This window comes from Symphalangus syndactylus, chromosome 1, assembly GCF_028878055.3.
Source record: "Symphalangus syndactylus isolate Jambi chromosome 1, NHGRI_mSymSyn1-v2.1_pri, whole genome shotgun sequence".
Lineage (NCBI taxonomy): Eukaryota > Metazoa > Chordata > Mammalia > Primates > Hylobatidae > Symphalangus > Symphalangus syndactylus.
The window spans coordinates 75,788,861-75,807,648 of record NC_072423.2 but is presented as its reverse complement, the minus strand read 5'-3'; the positions used below and the strand labels follow the sequence as shown (position 1 = coordinate 75,807,648).

Here is an 18,788-nt window from a genome sequence, read left to right as displayed (position 1 = left end):
CCCACAACCTCCTTCCAGATACAAGAAGTTCAATAACCCAATACCACTGGGGGAAGTCAAGGTACTCACATACAATGTGTCATATTCTGATTTTAGAACAAAATAGTGAGATTATGTACTTGACTATATCCTTAAGATAAAATCTAGAACTAAAACAAACAGGTATGCTACGAAAAATATTAATAATTCTAATGGTCATTACCATAGGAAAGTGTTACTAAAATTGCGCTAGTAGTCATAATGATATTAATAATGGAAAAAGTAACAACAGAAATAATAAAACCATCTAGCCCAAAGATATGTGGAGTCAGGGATGTAACTGTGTTATGTACAGGAGTTATAATTTTAACATTTACCATTGTATGGTACATCAGATCTGTATTTCCCTATCATTTTCCCTTATTTCTTCTCTGGTTGAATCAATGCCACATTGACTACCACAAGTGAAAGGCCATTAATTAAATTATTACAATGAGGTCAGACATAACAAAGGCACGATACCTTTGTACACTCAGGGATGACATTCAGGGATGGAGGATAATATCTACACAAAAGAGATTTAAATGCATCTTACCTAATATCTGAGAGGTCGCACTTGTTTCCAGCGATGGCCATTACAATGTTTTCTGGACCATGTTCTTTCAGCTCCTTGACCCATTTTTTCAAGGTATAAAATGAATCCTAAACCAACAGTATACACAAATCATTAGAAAGACCCCTCAATATAATATTTCAACTAAGCAGAAATACAAGCCCAGTACAATTTAATGGAGAAAAATATTTTTAGGAGACTCATGCAGATTAACATACTACCTCTCTCTAGGCACAAAAGTTAATGTTAGCTGAAATATACTTAAATAGACCATATAAAGTTTTCTAAAATTAAAACTTGATCTAGTTAAGAAAATCATTGTCAGTGATTTTTCTCCTATAAATAACATTAATTTAAAATGATAGCCTGGACTCCGCATGAATAAGAATAACAGGACTAAGTAAATGCTCATGCTTACACCAAGAAAGAAACATATATATTTAAAGTCCTGTCTTCCTGTTGGCCCTTCACTCACAATTGTCCTCTGGAAAACAGGCCAAGGGCAACACACCACATTTAGGTAGAAGAGGTCAGGAACTCGTGGAAAGTAACAGTGATGGGTCATTAAACTAACAGTCTTATGTGCTGAGTCAACACTCCAGAGAAAAAAAAGTAAATAATACAATTTGCAGGAGTGGGAAAAAATGTCATCAAACTACTGCAGTTATTTGTTGATGGAAGTCTAAGACCTTCAACATGATAACTAAAAATATACTTATATTATATATACACACACAAAGATTTACTTACATACACACGAATGTTATGCTTGGCATTTTAAGTATGTAGTATGATTGAAACGGTAACAAAAATAAGTATTCTGTAATTATAAAGCATGCAGAAATTAAAAATGATTTTCCTTTTCTTTAAAAGCTGACATTCTGCAGAATAGCACTAGCAGGCATGACTTTGCCTCTACAGTCAATTTTAGGAATGAATGGTCATTGTTTAATTTAGCAGATAAATATGGGATACTTTGTTACATATACATGAAATAAACTCACATCTAAATTCTGAAGGAGACATCCTTACCTGCTTGGTAATATCATACACGATAACAGCTGCAGCTGAGCCTCGGTAGTACATGGGAGCCAATGAATGAAACTGTTTAAGAACAACGAACAGTTTTAGGCCAAAGTGAACAGACTTTATTCAATCCCAAATTAAACATAAAAGTTTTATCCTACATCATCCCTATAGGATCCCTAAATTCCTTCCCCATCTAATTTTTCCAGGATTCGTATTATTATTTATTTTATTTTATTTTTTTGAGATGGTGTTTCACTCTTGTCACCCAGGCTAGAGTGCAATGGCATAATCTTGGCTCATTGCAACCTCCACCTCTTGGGTTCAAGTGATTCTCGTGCCTTGGCCTCCCGAGTAGCCAGGATTACAGGCATGCGCCACCACACCTGGATCAGTTTTGTATTTTTATTAGAGACAGAGTTTCACCATGCTGGCCAGGCTGGTCTCAAACTCCTGACCTTAGGTGATCCACCTGCCTCAGCCTCCCAAAGTGCTGGGATTACAGGTGTGAGCCCCTGTGCCCAGCCCCAGGGTTCATATTAAATAATAAATTTTCCTCCTCATCAACACATATATATGCTTGTGGTTTATTGACCATGAAATCTACTCTTGGGTAAAGGCCAAAAACAAATTTTATTTTAAATGTTACCATCTTGTGAATTTTCTTTTCTCTGCTGCTCATCATTTCTCTAATATGACTGACCGACCCAGGACAATCTCATTAGAATTATGTGGCAGTAAAGGAAAGATGTATGGCAAGGAGAGGGAAAGGGAACACTGGTGAAGATCACAGGACCCTTGCTGAGCCATTAATGAGGACCCATCAGCAAGGGCAGCCTTGGCAGCAGCTGCCTCAGGTCTGGAGGGCTGTCACCTCTCCAACGTGGGGCTTCCTCACCTACCTAAGGTCCACAAATGACAAGACAGCAGAGGAGCGCCATTCCAAAATGTTAACAAAGCAAGTGCTTCTGGTCACTAGCATCGTTCATCCCCAGACAGGAGAGCTCATTAGTCTCAGAACGCGTACATCTTATGTATATTTTGGAGAAGGGTCCAGTCTTAATCTGCATATTTTTTTAAATTAAAAAGTATCCTGGAGGGGCTGAGTGCGGTGGCTCATGCCTGTAATCCCAACACTTGGGAGGCTGAGGCAGGCAGGATCACCTGAGGTCAGGAGTTTGAGACCAGCCTGGCCAATATGGTGAAACCCTGTCTCTACCAAAAATACAAAAATTAGCTGGGCATGGTGGCAGACGCCGGTAATCCCAGCTACTCTGGAGGCTGAGGCAGGAGACACGCTAGAACCTGGGAGGCAGAGGTTGCAGTGAGCTAACACTGCAAAACTGCACTCCTGCCTGGAAGACAGAGTGAGACTCCATCTCAAAAAAAAAAAAAAAAAAAGTATCCTGGAGGGGTTTTGAAAGTCAATAAGAAAAAGATGGCTTAATAGAGAAATGGACAAAGATATATATAAAGGTAAATCATAGAAGACATATAAATTGCCAACAAATATTTTAAAACATGTTCAATTAGAATTGGAGGAACACCAATAAAAATAAGGAGACACTTATAAATTATTAAATTGTAAAAAGCTTTGTGCTGTTCAGTGTTGGTGTAGGTTGGGAAGGGAGGCACACATACTCTACATGGAATGTGCTGAATATCTTCTTTCAAAGCAACCGCTGGTAATATAATCAAAAGTTGAAATGTGCGTCCCATTTGACCCAGCAATTCCACTTAGAGGAATATATACCGGAGTGACCATCACACACAGGAAGACACATCCCTGTGCTGTTTATGGGAGCAAACTGGAATTGACTCATGGTATAATGTCATGAACTGAATGCTTGTGTCTCCCCTAAAATCCATGTATCAAAACCCTAACTCCCAACGTGGTGGTATTAGGAGGTGGGGCCTTTATGAGGTAATTAGGGTTAGATGAGGTCACAGATGGGATTAGTCCCTTATAAGGAGAGAAGGAGACCAGATCTCTCTTCTCTCCCTGCCCTACCCCTATGTGAGATACAGCAAGAAGGCGAGTATCTGCATACCAGGAACGGGGCCCTCACAGGCACTGAATCTGCCGGCACCTTGATCTCGGACTTCCCAGCTCCCAAATGGTAAGAAATCAATGTGTGTTGTTTAAGCCATCCAGTCTATGTTACTTTGTGCACAGATTAATACATATATGTATGTAATGATATTCTATAGCCATTAAAATGATGATTTATAGGAAAAGAGATCTTTGACATACCATTAGGTGAAAAATAGTCTCAAAACAGCACATATAGCATATAATTGATCATTTATTATGTGGTTAATTTATCATTATATGATCATATAATGTAGGGTAAAATGTATGTGGGAGTATGTCTCCATGAGCAGGAATAACACAAGGTTCCTCTAAATCTTAACAGGTGGGATTTCCAGCGATTTTTACATTTTCCTTATAAGCATCTGTATAGCATAAATTTTTATAATGAGTTTTAAGTAATATGGTTTTTAAGTTTTGAACAAAGCAGCTGTTTTTATTGGGTAGCGGGGAGAGAGCAGGGAGGAAGGAGAAGTGGATCCTGAAGCTTTTCTGGCAAGTGACAAAACCCTAACTCATTATTTTCTTTCCCACGATACTCATCATTGGATCAATACTTGCCAAACTGAAATGATGGTATTTGGAAATCTGAGTCCCCAGGTTTCCCTGTTACCGCACTGAGGAATGCCGTGAGGCACTCACAACAGTGTAGAAAGGAAGTGGGCCACCCTCCCTGCCTCCAGTCCCTCCATGCAGGTCTCCATCCTGAAGAGAAAGGACTCTGGAGCCTCTGTGGGTTTCAGAAAAGGGAGAAGGTTGGATGAAGCTCAGGGTGAACCAAGCAGTTCACAACTGAACTGCGCCGTGGCCGAAGATGCTGAAGGGCTGGCGCCACCCACTGCCCCCATTCCAGAACACACTTGGGGACAGCGACATTTGCCATGCATGCCTTTCCATACTCACTGACTGCCCAACACTGTGTTTGGCATAATTATTAGGCATCCATAAATCTATTTTTAACCCACCATTTGGCAATCTACTCCTTACACTTAAAAAACAAAATCAGATTCCTGCCCAAAGGAAGGAAAAAGCATAATTTTTTTGAAACATTCCTACTTTTCAAAGGATAAGGACCACAGATAAAGTCTCCTTTTACCCCAATTATACAAAATGCCCATTTTTTTTCAAAATAGCCTCCATATAAGAGTGGTTCACGTAAACACAAAAAGTAGCAGTAAATACAAACTTTATTTCCCAAAAGTAAAGATATTCATGGACTCAAGCTCAAAGAGGAGCAAACTGAGGGCGTCTTCTAACACAGAGAGAGTTCATTTTAGGCTAAAGCACCATGAACTAAATCTAAAACGGTCACTGGCATGGAGGTCTCATGAATTATTGACGAGATCTTGGTATATAATGCATTACTCATTCTTTCCTTCCTCCAAATGGAATCACTTTGAAATAAATCTCTGTTGGTGAAGCCACTTAAATGACTTTATTGCTGGGGACTTGAGGGTTTTAATGAGTTAGAAGTTCACGTCTCAGTTCCAAAACCCAATAATGCATTGACCAAAGGGTGATCTTGGCAGAGGACAAAAAGATAAATCACTTCTAGTCTACAACGTATATGCTTTTCCCCCTTACAAATAGAAAACAAAAGCACCACAATCAGCCTCAGTACTCAACATGACATAATTCAATTCCTGTGGGGTCAGAATTAAGACTGATGGAATGCTCACATAAAAAGATTCTTCTAGAAATAAAGTTCATAGTCACAGGAGGCTGATAAAGCTTTATTTTTAAATCTTACCTTGAAATGTTATTTGAAAATTAGCACAACAGATGCCAGTTCAAAATCTCTTCTTCCCTGACTACCCAGCAAAACATCTAGAAGACCAAATTAAAATGTTGAGAAATTTTTCAGATGTCATTCAATTATTTAGAACGGCACAGGGAACTGTGAAAAACCCAGTGTGTCTCCTCAAAAGAAATAGTTGTTTATGTCCTTGGTGTGTGTGATTATTTGTTTTCTAATTGCTGGAGGTCCCTATGGTAGGGGAGAAGAGAATGGCCTTCTTCAGGCTCTTGGAACTTCTCAGACTGCTCAGCTTTCGCAGATGGGCATTAACCCTGCCCGCAGCTGGTAGAAAATAAATGAGCATGACCTTTCTGGAAAGCAGCTGGACAGTGTGTTTCAAGAATCTTGCAAATGTTCAGATACTTTGATTTGACAATTCCACCTCTTAAGGGAATAATCAGAGATTGTTACAAAGTAACCAGAATTCATTTGAGAATTATCAATGATGCTGAAAAATTGTAAGCAAGCCCAATGTCTAACAATTAAGGAATTGACACATAAATTTTGGCTTAGCCATATGATGGAATATCCAGCAGCAATTAGACTTAGGTGTTTGTAAAATATTAAATGGTGCATGAGGCAAGACAGCCTAGTGTGGCATTTTCCTGAGGGTCTTCTGCAGAACACTAGCCCACGTGGAGGTGGCCAGGAGAAAAGGTTTCCTGGCCAAATAAGTTTGAGAAACACCACATATAATAATGCCTCCCTGGAGGTTTACAAAGCATAATTAGTGCATTAAAGGCCCTGAAAATTTTCTACAGTAAAGAAACCTATTTATTTTGGTTTTAGTTCAGAATTCCCATTCATTTTTAAAATCTTGTTTTCAAGTAGTATTTATTAACATCTAGGGACCTAGCGTGATCAAGAATCACCTTAGGGGAAGTGAAGAGAACTGGACTCAAAGAGAGTCCTGAGGCTTGGCTTGGCTCTGTCCTACTTTTCTTATTTTGTGAAACTGGTGCAGTGGGTGGGGTCAGAGACAAAGCTGAGGTTTTTCCAGCTCTGTGACAACCCTTCAGAGCTCACGGCCAAGGTGAAAACAGGCTCAGGATGGAGGCTCTCGCCTTCCCTGTAGCGCACACCTTTTGTTTTCCCATCCTGTACTGCCCTATGTGTGCGCGCGCGCACACACCCACACACCTCGGCAGCACAGTGGAAAGTCTTATTCCAGGAAATCTCCTAATCCTTTAGACCACCTACTCTGCCTCAGGCAACATTCCTTAAATTCAGGTTTGTGGCATCGTAAATTCTACAGCAACAGAATCCTGCAAGTCGGGAATAAGCAGTGGTGGAAAATACATGAAGTTTCCAAACAAGCACAGCTCCAGCTGGGCTCTGCCTCCCAGATGAGAATTATCCAAGCCAGAATGCTCTGGCATCAGGTCCAGGAACTCGAAGTGATGGGCTTTGTATTATGATTTCCAGAGGACGCTCTGTCCCTGTTGAGTCGCTCAGGCTCGGCCTGGGCGCCTGTGCTGCTCTGTGGCAGGTCAGGTGCAAGGCCACCATGAGGGAGAGTCAAGGGCAGATGCCAAAAAAAGCCCAAGGTCCACTGGGATTCAAACAAAGACAGAAGGGGTAGAAGAAAATTCCTGAAATTCTCAACATTTTCAGCTGGCAAAAGTTGAATGGAAAAACACATTACTGAATGTTCTTTCTGTGCCATTCAGAAGAATGCTTCCGACTTTTACATCGACCCTCTCTCTCCACAGAAAAGCAGAGGCCTAGTTAATATGCCTCCTCAGATGACCTAAAACCCGAGTGTATGCAGAGTTGAATGAAACGGGACTGGGAGACAATACATCGAACTGTTAAGATGTTCTCTCAGAATAATGGCAGTACAGACAAACCACCACTTGCTTTGCTATTTCTGAATTATTCAAAAAACATTTCTATTATATCATGATACATTACTTCTGCAATGACAGGGGGTGTCTTTTTCTTTTTTTCCCTTTCTTTCATTTTTCTTTGAATGTGTTGTTAGAGCCAAAAAGCTTTCTCAGCATTCAGGGATTCAAGGGTTGAAGCAACAGTACCAGGAGGAAGCTGGGTTTTAGAAGAGACCTGATGAGCACCTGACTCCTTTCTGACAAATGTGCTGCAAGTCTCATTTAGCAGAAAATGACACAACACAAATCCAAACATCTTTCCTCAAAAACAGTGTTGGGAGGAAGGCATGGATTACTTTTATTGATTGACTGGGACAGGGTCTCACTCTGTCGTCCAGGATGGAGTGCAGTGGTGCCACCATGGCTCACTGCAGCCTCAATCTCCTGGGCTCAATTAATCCTCTCATCTCAGCCTCCCAGGTACCTGGGACTACAGGTGTGTGCCACCATATTCGGTTAATTTTTTTTTAAAGTTTTTATAGAGACAAGGTCACGCTATGTTGCCCAGGCTGGTTCCAAACTCCTAGGCTCAAGTGATCTTTTTGCCTCAGCCTCCCAAAGTGCTGGAATTAAAGGCATGAGCCACTGCACCCCGCTGGATTAGTGTTTTTATAAAAGACAATGTAATGAACTGGAATATTCCAATCCCTAGAATAATGTATAAAAAAAGAAATCAATGATTTGATATGCTGTAGAAATGCGTTTTTTCCCACCCATGAAATTGTCCAAGGGTAGCGAACCTCAGCTCATATACCTGCATGTTGGCAAACAAGTGGAACTTCCTAAAACTCCAGAACTATGCCCCACCCCACTCCCAGGTATGTCTATTCGCAGCATACACAGCCACCGTGCTATGCATTTGCGGGGAAAGCCAGGATGGTCACGACGATCGTAGAAAGTTGGTCTCATCTCGCCCTCTCTCCGCTCTGCCCAAGTTGGTTTGGTCTCTCCCGTCCTTAGCCTCAGGGTCACAGTAAGTATACCATGTTCAAGACAAGACCCTACCGTGCGGGACAGTAACCTCGCTGCACAGCCCTGAGGAGGCCTCTGAACAGACCCCATCACACCAGATGCACTCAAAAACATACGGTATCATTCCCCCAATGCGCCTAGTGCCCCGGACTCTGCACTTTGCTGTGTGCCAACCCAGGCTAGCCAGCAAGGCCTTCAGACCCGGCCCCAGCTCTCACACAGCCGTGCCTCCCTCCTGTCCAAGCAAAGTTCGTCTTGCCTTGACTGGACCTCCAAAGTTTCCACGAGAGCCTTCAGATATCCAGTGAGCTCCAAACTGGCCACACAGCCACCAGACAGATCCTGTTTTGAAGTGCTGGATTATGATATTTATTTACACTGACCACAGAATGTATTTATTTTTAACTTTTACTGTGGAAATTTTCAAGCATGTCCACAAGAGAGACTAGAATAATGGACTTCCATCTTCTCATCCCCTGACTTCAAGATCACCACTAACACATGGACCACTGGCTTCCTTTCCACCTCGTCTCACCTCCCGCTCCATTCCTACCCCTGGAGTCTTTTGAAGCAAATACTTGACATCATCTTATGTTAACTGAACATCAGAGTGATTGATTTCTTCCTATATAAATCTGATTGTTTCACTTCCCTGTTCAGAATCCTTCAAACTTAGTATAAAACCCAAGCTCCATTCTGTGGCGTCTTGGGTGGGCCCTGGTCCCTTCTCTGGCCCCTCCCCTGCTTGTCTCCCGCCCCGGCCTTCTCGCTGCTCCCTAAACACAGAGGCAGGCCCACCGAGCCTCCGCACCTTCCCTGATGCCTTCTAGCAGCCTAGACCCTCCTCCACCAACATCCTCAAGGCCCCTCCCTCACTTCTGTCACACCTTTAATCAACTGCCACCCTCCCTGAGAACCCTTCCCTGAATCCCTATCTGGACCATAGCAAGGACTCAACAAATATTTAATGACTGAACACATGTAATAGAAATCAATAACCCTGTGAAACCGGGGAGAGAAGACAGAATTGTTCCTGTTATTCAGATGAGAAAACTGAGGCTCAGCATGGTTAAGTGAATTGCCCAAAGACACACAGCTCTTTTTTTTTTTTTTGAGATGAAGTCTTGCTGTGTTGCCCAGGCTGGAGTGCAGTGGCGCAATCTGGGCTCACTGCAAGCTCCGCCTCCCGGGTTCACACCATTCTCCTGCCTCAGCCTCCCAAGTAGCTGGGACTACAGATGCCCGCCACAATGCCCGGCTACTTTTTTTGTATTTTTTTAGTAGAGATGGGGTTTCACCGTGTTAGCCAGGATGGTCCCGATCTCCTGACCTCGTGATCCTCCCGCCTCAGCCTCCCAAAGTGCTGGGATTACAGGCGTGAGCCACCACGCCCAGTTGACACACAGCTCTTAAATGGTGGAAAAGACTTTGAACACAGGTCTTGACTCCAAATTCCATGCATTTTCCATTCCTGTGTTGCTTCTCTGAAATGAAACGTTGCTTCAGTTGATATAATTAAGACACAGGTTTACATCAAATGTATTCATTCATTCAACAAACAGTGCCTCACTGTTTGAACACTCAGTATGTGGCAGGCACTGTTCTGAGCAGCAGAGAAACTGGAGTGTGGTGGGCAGAACAGTGTCCCCCAAAGAGGTCCATGTCCTAATCCCCATCACCTGTGACTATGTTAGGGTACATGGGAAGGGGAATAGGGCTCATCAGCTGACCTTCAGATGAGGACATTATCTTGCATTCCTTGGATGGGCCCAGCGTCCTCACAAGGCTCCTCAACAGTGAAAGAGAGAGGCAGGGGAGTGGGAGAGAGATTTGAACATGCTACTCTGCTGGCTCTGAAGACAAAGGAAGGGGCTATAAGCCAAGGAATTCGAGTGGTCTCTGAAAAAGGCAAGGAAACAGATTCTGCCCTTGTACATCCACGAAGGATTAAGGCCTGCAGATATTTTAATCTTATTCCAGTGAGACCCATTTCTTTTTTTTTTTTTAATCTTTTTATGTTTTTGTTTTGAGACAAGGTCTCATTCTATTGTCCAGGCTGGAGTGCAGTGGTGCAATCTCGGCTCACTGCAGCCTCAACCTCCTGGGCTCAAGTGATCCTCCTGTCTCGGTCTCCTGAGTAGCTGGGATTACAGCTGCATGTCACCACACCTGGCTAATTTTTAAAAAACTTTTTGTAGAGATGGGAGTCTCATTATGTTGCCCAGGCTGGTCTTGAACTCCTGGGCTCAGGTGATCCTCCCGTCTCAGCCTCCAAGTAGCTGGGACCACAGGCATGAGACCCATTTCTGACTTCTGACCTTCATAGCTCTAAGGGAGTCTATCTGTGTTGTTTTAAGCCACTGAGTGTGTGGCAATCTGTTACAGCAACAACTGGAAACAAAAAGAGAAAGTGAAGAAGGTAACAAGGTCCCTGCCCTCAAAAAGCGTCCTCTTTTCTTGGAGTGAGGGAGAGTCTGGCACCTTCCACGGGGCCACTCTGGATGCAGAGGTCTTTCTACGGCGAGTCCGTGCTCACTGCAGCCCAGTTGCCTCTGTTAGGACAGGCTGTCAGCGCCTCAGGAGCAGGTTCTTCTGTTACCAAACAAAGTCTATTTGTTAATTTCCTATTCAAGAATGACACTCATAGGCTTTATAGGCCTTTTCGCCTGTATTTTAGCCAGACTTAGGAAATTAGCTCCATAAAAGAAAAGAAGAGGACAGAAGGGAAAGGGATGGGAAGGGAGGAGAGGAAACAAAACTAGATGAAGTGCTTCTTAGACTCTCGGCAAATCCACCTCCGGACCCCCTGAAACTCCTGTCTCAGCGGCTCTGTGTCTTGGCCCCACGTCCTCTGAAAGTTGGCAGAACGGAAACTTGGCCTCCACCCAAGAGGCACAGACAGTGCCTCATAATTAGAAGCTACTCAGGGCATCCCAAACTAAAACACATGCCAGCAAAATGTCATTGCCTGACCTGGGAGGGTGTTCATCTAGCGCAGTCACTGTACCTCCCTGGAGCAGCCTGTCCCCACCAAGGAGGGGGCATATGGAAGAAGGGGACAAGCACTGGAGAGCAAAGGGCAACAGCAGGGTCTCCAGTGACAAAAGAACCCCCGAGGGGCAAGAGGCAGGCTGGGAGCCTGTGTGTAAGCAGAAGAAGCCTGTCCACGCAGCTCTGAGGCTTTCCCCTCTGCCCGCCTCTGTGTCCCCACGGCCCAGGCCACATCACTCACTGCCGCATGGCCACCTCCTGGGCTCAGGGCAGAGCTGTTTACAGTGTTTCCCTAAGAACTCCCGAAAGGTATCTTCGTATATGAACATGTCCTTCCTCCTTCTCTCCTGTCACTGGCATTCTGACACCCAGGAGGGCTGTTCTGCACCTAGATTCCTATTTTCTTACAGGACACAACCCCCCCAAACGGCACGACAGTCCTGGGGGCCACGTCTGTGGACCGAGGCAGCCCCCGCTCCACCTGCACAGCTGCCGTCAGGGTCCCCTCATGCCCTCTCCAATACCTCTGCTCACACTTTGCTTTTGTAGTTTCCAGCACCAATTTTCAAATATCAATGAAACTCTTCCACTGTAAAGTGCTTAATGAAGGATTCCTGGGGCTTCTCCTTAAAGGAGCTCAGCAGGCATGGCCCTCACCACAGCCGTTTATCTCACTTTAACAGCATAAACCCCATCTTCAAGCTCCAGGCCTGCCTCCTCCCCACACAATCGTCACTCAATTTTCTCTTTCAAGAGAGTTACTAGGGGCATGGAGGAAGGGACTATTTCCCTTGCCGGGATCTCAGTTTGCATTGGTTGAAAGCACAGTCATCCCGGCCTGGACAGTATAGTGAGACCTCATCTCTGAACAAAAAACAAACAAAAAATATTAGCCAGGCATAGTGGCTGGTGCCTACAGTCCCAGCTACTCGGGAGGTTAAGGCAGGAGGATTGCTTGAGTCCAGGAGGTCAAGGCTGCAGTGAGCTATGATCGCACCACTGCATTCCAGCCTGGGTGACACAGCAAGACCCTGTCTAAAAAAAAAAAAAAAAAAGAAAGGAAAAAGAAGAAAAGAAAGCACAGTGCTCTTGTGAAAGGGGTAGGGAGGAGAGCAAAAACTCGCATGTACTCTATCCTCTCCCATGAGGAGGAATGCCTACAAAAATGTTCTATCGTGGGCTGGTGGGGATGGTGCAGGTCAGGGGCAGGATTCCGGGCTGTGCTGCTGGCTGGTGTTGTAGCCGGGCCTGTATTTCCAATGGCTGCAGGAGAAAGAAAGGAGCTGCTCATTCTGAGCTTGTGAGAGGCTCCATTCTTCAAGAACTTCCAAAGGTCAAAATTTCCTCTGACTTTACTAACAGCCTATGAATAGTGAACCACTTTTTTGACCATAGATGCTGGGGCCCTGAAGAAAGCAGGAAAGACAGCAAAAGAGTTTCTTTGGATGTCTGTAAAGCCTGAATTTGACCTCAGCTATCTGCTGCCTCCAGTTCCTTTGCTTTCTCAAGGACCCATTCAGACCCAGCGATTCCGCACAGCTTTGCGCCAGTGCATCCCAGCCCTCTGGGCATATGATCTCCAAACACCTAACCTTTCAAACCATGGAGACTGGCAGTCGCTTGCAAAATTAATCTGAAGGAGGTGAGCAAGTGGTATGGCTGAACAGCCTGGGGTGCCCAGATCTCCTGACTGCATGCATTAAACCGTGGGCTCCTGGAGGGTGTGAGTGTGGTTCCCTCTTACAGGCATGCACCACCACACCCAGGTAATTTTTTAGTTTTTGTAGAGACAGGGTCTCACTATGTTGCCTAGGCTTATCTTGAACTCCTGGGCTCAAGCTGTCCTTCCACCTTGGCCTCCCAAAGTACTGGGATTAAAGGTATGATTCACTGTGCCTGACCTAATTATTCAAAATTTTTTCTCTGAGGTCATCATTTCTAACCTACATGTAGATTCCAAAGAGTTGAAAGACAGCTGGCAACTTCCTTATCGTTGATAATTTAAAGGTTTCAGGAGCAGGTAACCCCAAAGTCATCTACAAAGTCAACATAATCCTGACCAAAATCCCAGCTGGATTCTTTTGATAAATATTTACAAGCTGATCCTAAAATTCATTTGGAAATGCGACATACACAGGATAGCTAAAACAATCTTGAAAAAGAACAAAGTTGGAGAACTCACATTTTCCAATTTGAAAGCTTACTACAAAGCTACAGTAATCAAGACAATGTGGTATTGGCATAAGGAGAAAAAATGTATATCAAAGGAATAGAACTGAGAGTCCAGAATCAGAGCCTCAAATTTATGGTCAGGTGATTTTCAACAAAGGTGCCAAGACAATCGGGCAAAGAACAGTCTTTTCAATAAACTGTGTTGGGACAACTGGACAGCTGCCTGCAAGGAATGAAGCTGGATCCTGTCCTTACAACATGCACAGAAATTAACTCCAAATGCATCACAGGGATAAAAGTGAGAGCTAAGACTATAAAACTCTCAGAAGAAAATGCAGGAGTAAACCTTTACGACCTTAGGTTAGACAAAGACAAGTGTTGGTGAGAATATGGAGAAACTAAAGCCTTATACACTGCTAGTTTTCCACTTTGGAAAACAGTTTGGCAATTCCTCTAAATTTTAGTCATAGAGTTACCATATGACCCATCAATTTCACTTCTAGATACATACCTAAGAGATTTTTAAAAACATACATCTGGCCGGGCACGGTGGCTTACGCCTGTAATCCCAACACTTTGGGAGGCCGAGGCAGGTGGATCACCTGAGGTCAGGAGTTTGAGACCAGCCTGGCCAACATGGTAAAACCCTGTCTCTACTAAAAATACAAAAAATTAGCCGGGCATGGTGGTGACTGGCTGTAATCCCAGCTACTGGGGAGGCTGAGGCAGGGGAAAGCTTGAAACCAGGAGGCGGAGGATGCAGTGAGCCAAGATCGCGCCACTGCACTCCAGCCTAGGTGACAGAGCAAGACTCCATCTCAAAAAAAAAAAAAAAAATACATCTACACAAAGAATTGTACATGAATGTTCACAGCTATTCATAATAGCCAAAAAGTTGGGGGAAAGTGGATATCCATCAACTGATGAGTGGCTAAACAAAATGTGGTCTATCCATACAATGGAATATTATTCTGCCATAAAAAGGAAATACTTTTATGACCCACACCACAATGTGAACCTTGATAATCTTATCCTAAGTGAAAGGATCCAGTCACAAAGAACCACAGGTTGTATGATTCCATTTGTATGGAATGTCCAGATTAGGCAAATCTAGAGACAGAAGGTATCCCAGGGCTGAGGGATGTAGAGGGGGAACTGGGAGTGACTGCTAATTCATAGGGGTTTCTTTCTGGACTGATAAAAATGCTCTAAAATGGATTGAGCTGATGGTTGAACAATTCGGAATGCACCAGAGCCTACCAAGGTGCATACTTTAGATGGATGAATTGTACGGTACGTGAATTGGATCTCAGTAAAGCTGTTTTTAAACAACGAAAAGAGGCTGGTAATACTCCACATACTGATAGTCAACACAGAAACAAATGTGGACAGAAGCAATTTTCAGTGAATGTGATTTCTAACTGCTAAAGCTCCAGTGTGGGTTATACAGAAAAGATGAAAGTTGGCTCATCTGCTTCCGAGGCCAACAGAGAATGAGGACAGAAAGCTCAGAGAAAGAAGCTTGAGTGGGTCTAGAACAGGTAAGGAGGGGGTCAGGAAAGAACTCCCTGCCAAGGAAAAAGTACAGAGAATTCCACTACTGCTGCTTCACTGCGCTCTTTTTAGAAACCATTTTCCAACATGGGGAGGGGTCGTCTGAGCCAAGAGGAAGGATAAATATATCTTCAGAGCCATGGAAAGTCAAACATTAGCTCTACAGCTTCAGGTTTTTTAATGGGAAATTTGTGTTGGAACGTCATGAACTGTAAAAGTATAGCATGGTGGAAAAAAACGGAAGGGAGATGGCTGAAGAAAGTTTCAGGTTGGAAGAAGTTGGTCCTCCATGGTATATAGAGCAAGAGAACCCAGGAGGGGCCTCTGGTAGGTTAAAGTATTATCCCCAGCTCTTCACCTCTCCATGAACCCATGCCCTATTTACGCCAATGTTGCTTTTCAGTTCCTCTCACTAAAAGCCACTCTATGTGTTGACTCTAGGCTCCTGCAGGGAGCTGGGCAGGTAAATTCCCTTCTGTCAGCTGTGGACCGCTCTAGGCATGGCTTCTGTGTAGATCCTTGGAAAGGTGCCTGCTGACCTGCTACTCTGTACTGTTCACAGCTTGGTGTGAAGCAGAAACCAGCACAATAACCCATTCCAAGAGGACAGAATAAAAACTTCCCACAGGCCACACTGATGGTACAATAGAGGAAGCCCAATGGCACTCTTCCCCTCTTCATAGCCCTTGGTGGTACCAACACACCATGCACAAATCTTACAAATGTCAAGCTTCCAACAAATGGAATTCAACTGGGAAATGGTTAAATTTCTCAAAAAACATTTTTGTTAATAGACACACCCTATGAATTACCATATCGCCACTGAATGAATGAGACAGGATGCCCATGACACACAGTTGGATTAAAAAAGCAACATTCAGACAGAGTATCAAGAATGAATAGGCTGGGCACGGTGGCACGCCTGTAGTCCCAGCTACTCTGGAGGCTGAGGCGGGAGAATCGCTTGAGCCCAGGAATTTGAGACTACAATGAGCTATGATCATGCCATGGCACTCCAGCCTGGGTGACAGAGTGAGATCCTGTCTCTAAAATAAATAAATAAAAATAAATAGAATGAATACTCTCTTATACAAAGAGGAGGAGGATCCCTTTAGATTCCTGTGCTCAGGGGAAGAAAAAATAATTTTCCAAGAGTACAAATTTGTACCACAAATATAAGACAGAATTATTACTAGGCAGTAAGTAGGGCATTAACCTGAATGCTGTGTATGTTAGGCAGAACTTGGCGCAATAATTCCACAAATAAATAAATACTGAGTCATGAACACAAGCAAAGCACTGAGTTGAGCTTTCTTCCTTTAAGGACACAGAAATCTATGTCTTTGGCCAGGCTTGGTGGCTCACGCCTATAATCCCAACACTTTGGGAAGCCAAGTGAAATGGACTGCTTGAGGCCAGGAGTTCAAGACCAGCCCGCACAACATAGCAAGACCTCATCTCTACAAAATTTTTTTTTGAGACGGAGTCTTGCTCTTTCACCCAGATTGGGGTGCAGTGGTGCAATCTCAGCTCACTGCGACCTTCGCCTTCCGGGTTCAAGCGATTCTCTCGTGTCAGCCTCCTGAGTAACTGGGACTACATGTGCCACCACACCCAGCTACTTTTTCTATTTTTAGTAGAAACGGGTTTCACCATGTTGGCCAGGCTGGTCTCGTACTCCTGACCTCGTGATCCACCCACCTCGGCCTCCCAAAGTGCTGGGATTACAGGCGTGAGCGACCGTGCCTGGCCCAATTTTTTGTTGTTTTTTTTTTAATTAGCTGCGCATAGTGGCATACACTGGTAGTCTCAGCTACTCAGGAGGCTGGAGCAGGAGGATTGACTAGGCCTGGGACTTTGAGGTTGCAGTGAGCTATGATTGCATCACTGCCCTCCAGCCTGGGTGACAGGGTGTGACCCTGTCTTAAAAAGATAAAATAAGATAAGAAAGAAAAAAAGAAATCTGTCTTTATATTGTCAAATCATAAACCCAAAGTGATTGTTTGTTTAAAATTATGAAAACTAAAAGAACAATAACAGATTTCTATGATGATAAAGAGGGGTAATAAAATTCACTGGACTCCAATAATTAATGAGACAGAACAAATAGCAATAGGCACAAGCAACAGCAGGGAATTTATTTTTAGCTCAAACATTAGGCAACATCATTACAAGCACAATTAAAGCCAGCAACAAGCTGCCAAAACAATTGAAAAATTGCCATTACTGGAGAGATGCAAGACTCCACCAGGGGACACCAGACAAGGACAGCCCGAGGACAACGAAATCAGGCCGTCGAGGGCTGGGGAGATCAGGTGACCACACTGCCATATGGATATCACTCACACACTCTCCACAAATCTAGGCTCTAAAAATGTTCACTTTGAAATCGTTATCCCAAACTAAATCCGTCTTCCTCGAAGTATAAAGAAAGAATATCCCTCCTGTGGAGGCATGCCTTCCACGTATAATACTAGTGGTTTCCTTAAAATTATGAATGTATCAGTGGAGTCAGATGTCTACAACCTCTAAACGTCAAATTTTAGGAAAAGCAATCACAATAATTAGAATTACGATCATTTGAAAACTTCCCGCTGGTATTTTTCTTTGCGATGGTAAATGAAGCAAACTACAAACTACAATAGTCATTTTAGCAGAGTTCAAGTTTCTTCAAAAGACTATTCCTTGAATAGCCTGTTAGAGGTAAGTGTTAAACATTCTGTTTTGATCACACAGAAATCTCTCCTTTGTGACACTGTAATATCAAATGAAAACAGCAGGTTATAAAGAATCACAATCCCATTGATATAAAATTGTCAATCACATACAGATATCTGAAGAATGGTCATCTAATATCCATAGTGGAAATATCTGGGTAGTGGGAGTTTGGATAGTTTTACTTTCAACCATATGGTTTTTTGTGTGATTTTTCAATCAAAATAAAACTACAAAGCTCAGGACCCAGACTGCTGGATTCAATTTTCAGCTTTACACCTTATTAGCTCTGTGACATTGTGAAAGTTATTTAATGTCTCTGTGTCTCAATGACCTCACCTGCAAATGGGAATAAGGACAGTTTCTACCTCAAAGTGCTTTTGCAAGGAGGGCTGAATGCTTCAGTACACACAGGCACTCAGAACAGTACGTGGAACACAGCAAGTCATCAGGGAACGTCCGCCAGCAGGAGAAGCAGAAGCATTGCTGACATTAAGCCAGCGATTCACAAAATTGACTTACTGTGTTCATTAAAGGCAGCTGCAAAAGCAACTATTTCATAGCCAGAGGTAAAAAGGGAATCAAGAAACTCTCTCTGCTTAAGTTTACATAACAATAAAAACAAAAAACCAGCAGATCAACTACAAGTAACACACACGTATATCAAGAAGTGAGGTCTCTAAGTAGACATTTTTCCTTGAATGGGTCACCTCATTTGAGGAATAGGCAAGCACAGCTGACGGAGTTGAAGAGGTGCCCCAGGCAGCTGCTTCCCGTGCACAGAAGTCTGTGTTCTCAATTTAGCAGAAAAATAGAAGACTTTCTAATGAGGTTAGTATTTATAGGCCAGAATATTCATCCTAATTTATTTCTTAAAACTGTTTAAACTGTATTTTTTAAGAAAATGTGTTTTATTTAAATATTTAATATAACTTTAATTAATATTTACTTCAGCATTCTGAAGGTCTTTTAAAGCATGTATTCTAA

At 43.2% G+C, this 18,788-nt stretch overlaps 1 protein-coding gene across 1 annotated transcript in view; it reads right to left on the bottom strand.

The window, feature by feature from the left end:
- The window catches only part of RAB31 (RAB31, member RAS oncogene family), a 167,726-nt gene that overhangs the window by 49,819 nt on the left and 99,119 nt on the right, over positions 1 to 18,788 (bottom strand). Inside the window, exons 4-5 of the mRNA XM_055238449.2 lie at positions 1,625 to 1,696; positions 575 to 681 (exon numbers count right to left, since the gene is read on the bottom strand). Coding sequence (XP_055094424.1) covers positions 575 to 681; positions 1,625 to 1,696 — 179 coding nt within the window. The remainder of the gene's footprint in view (positions 1 to 574; positions 682 to 1,624; positions 1,697 to 18,788) is intronic.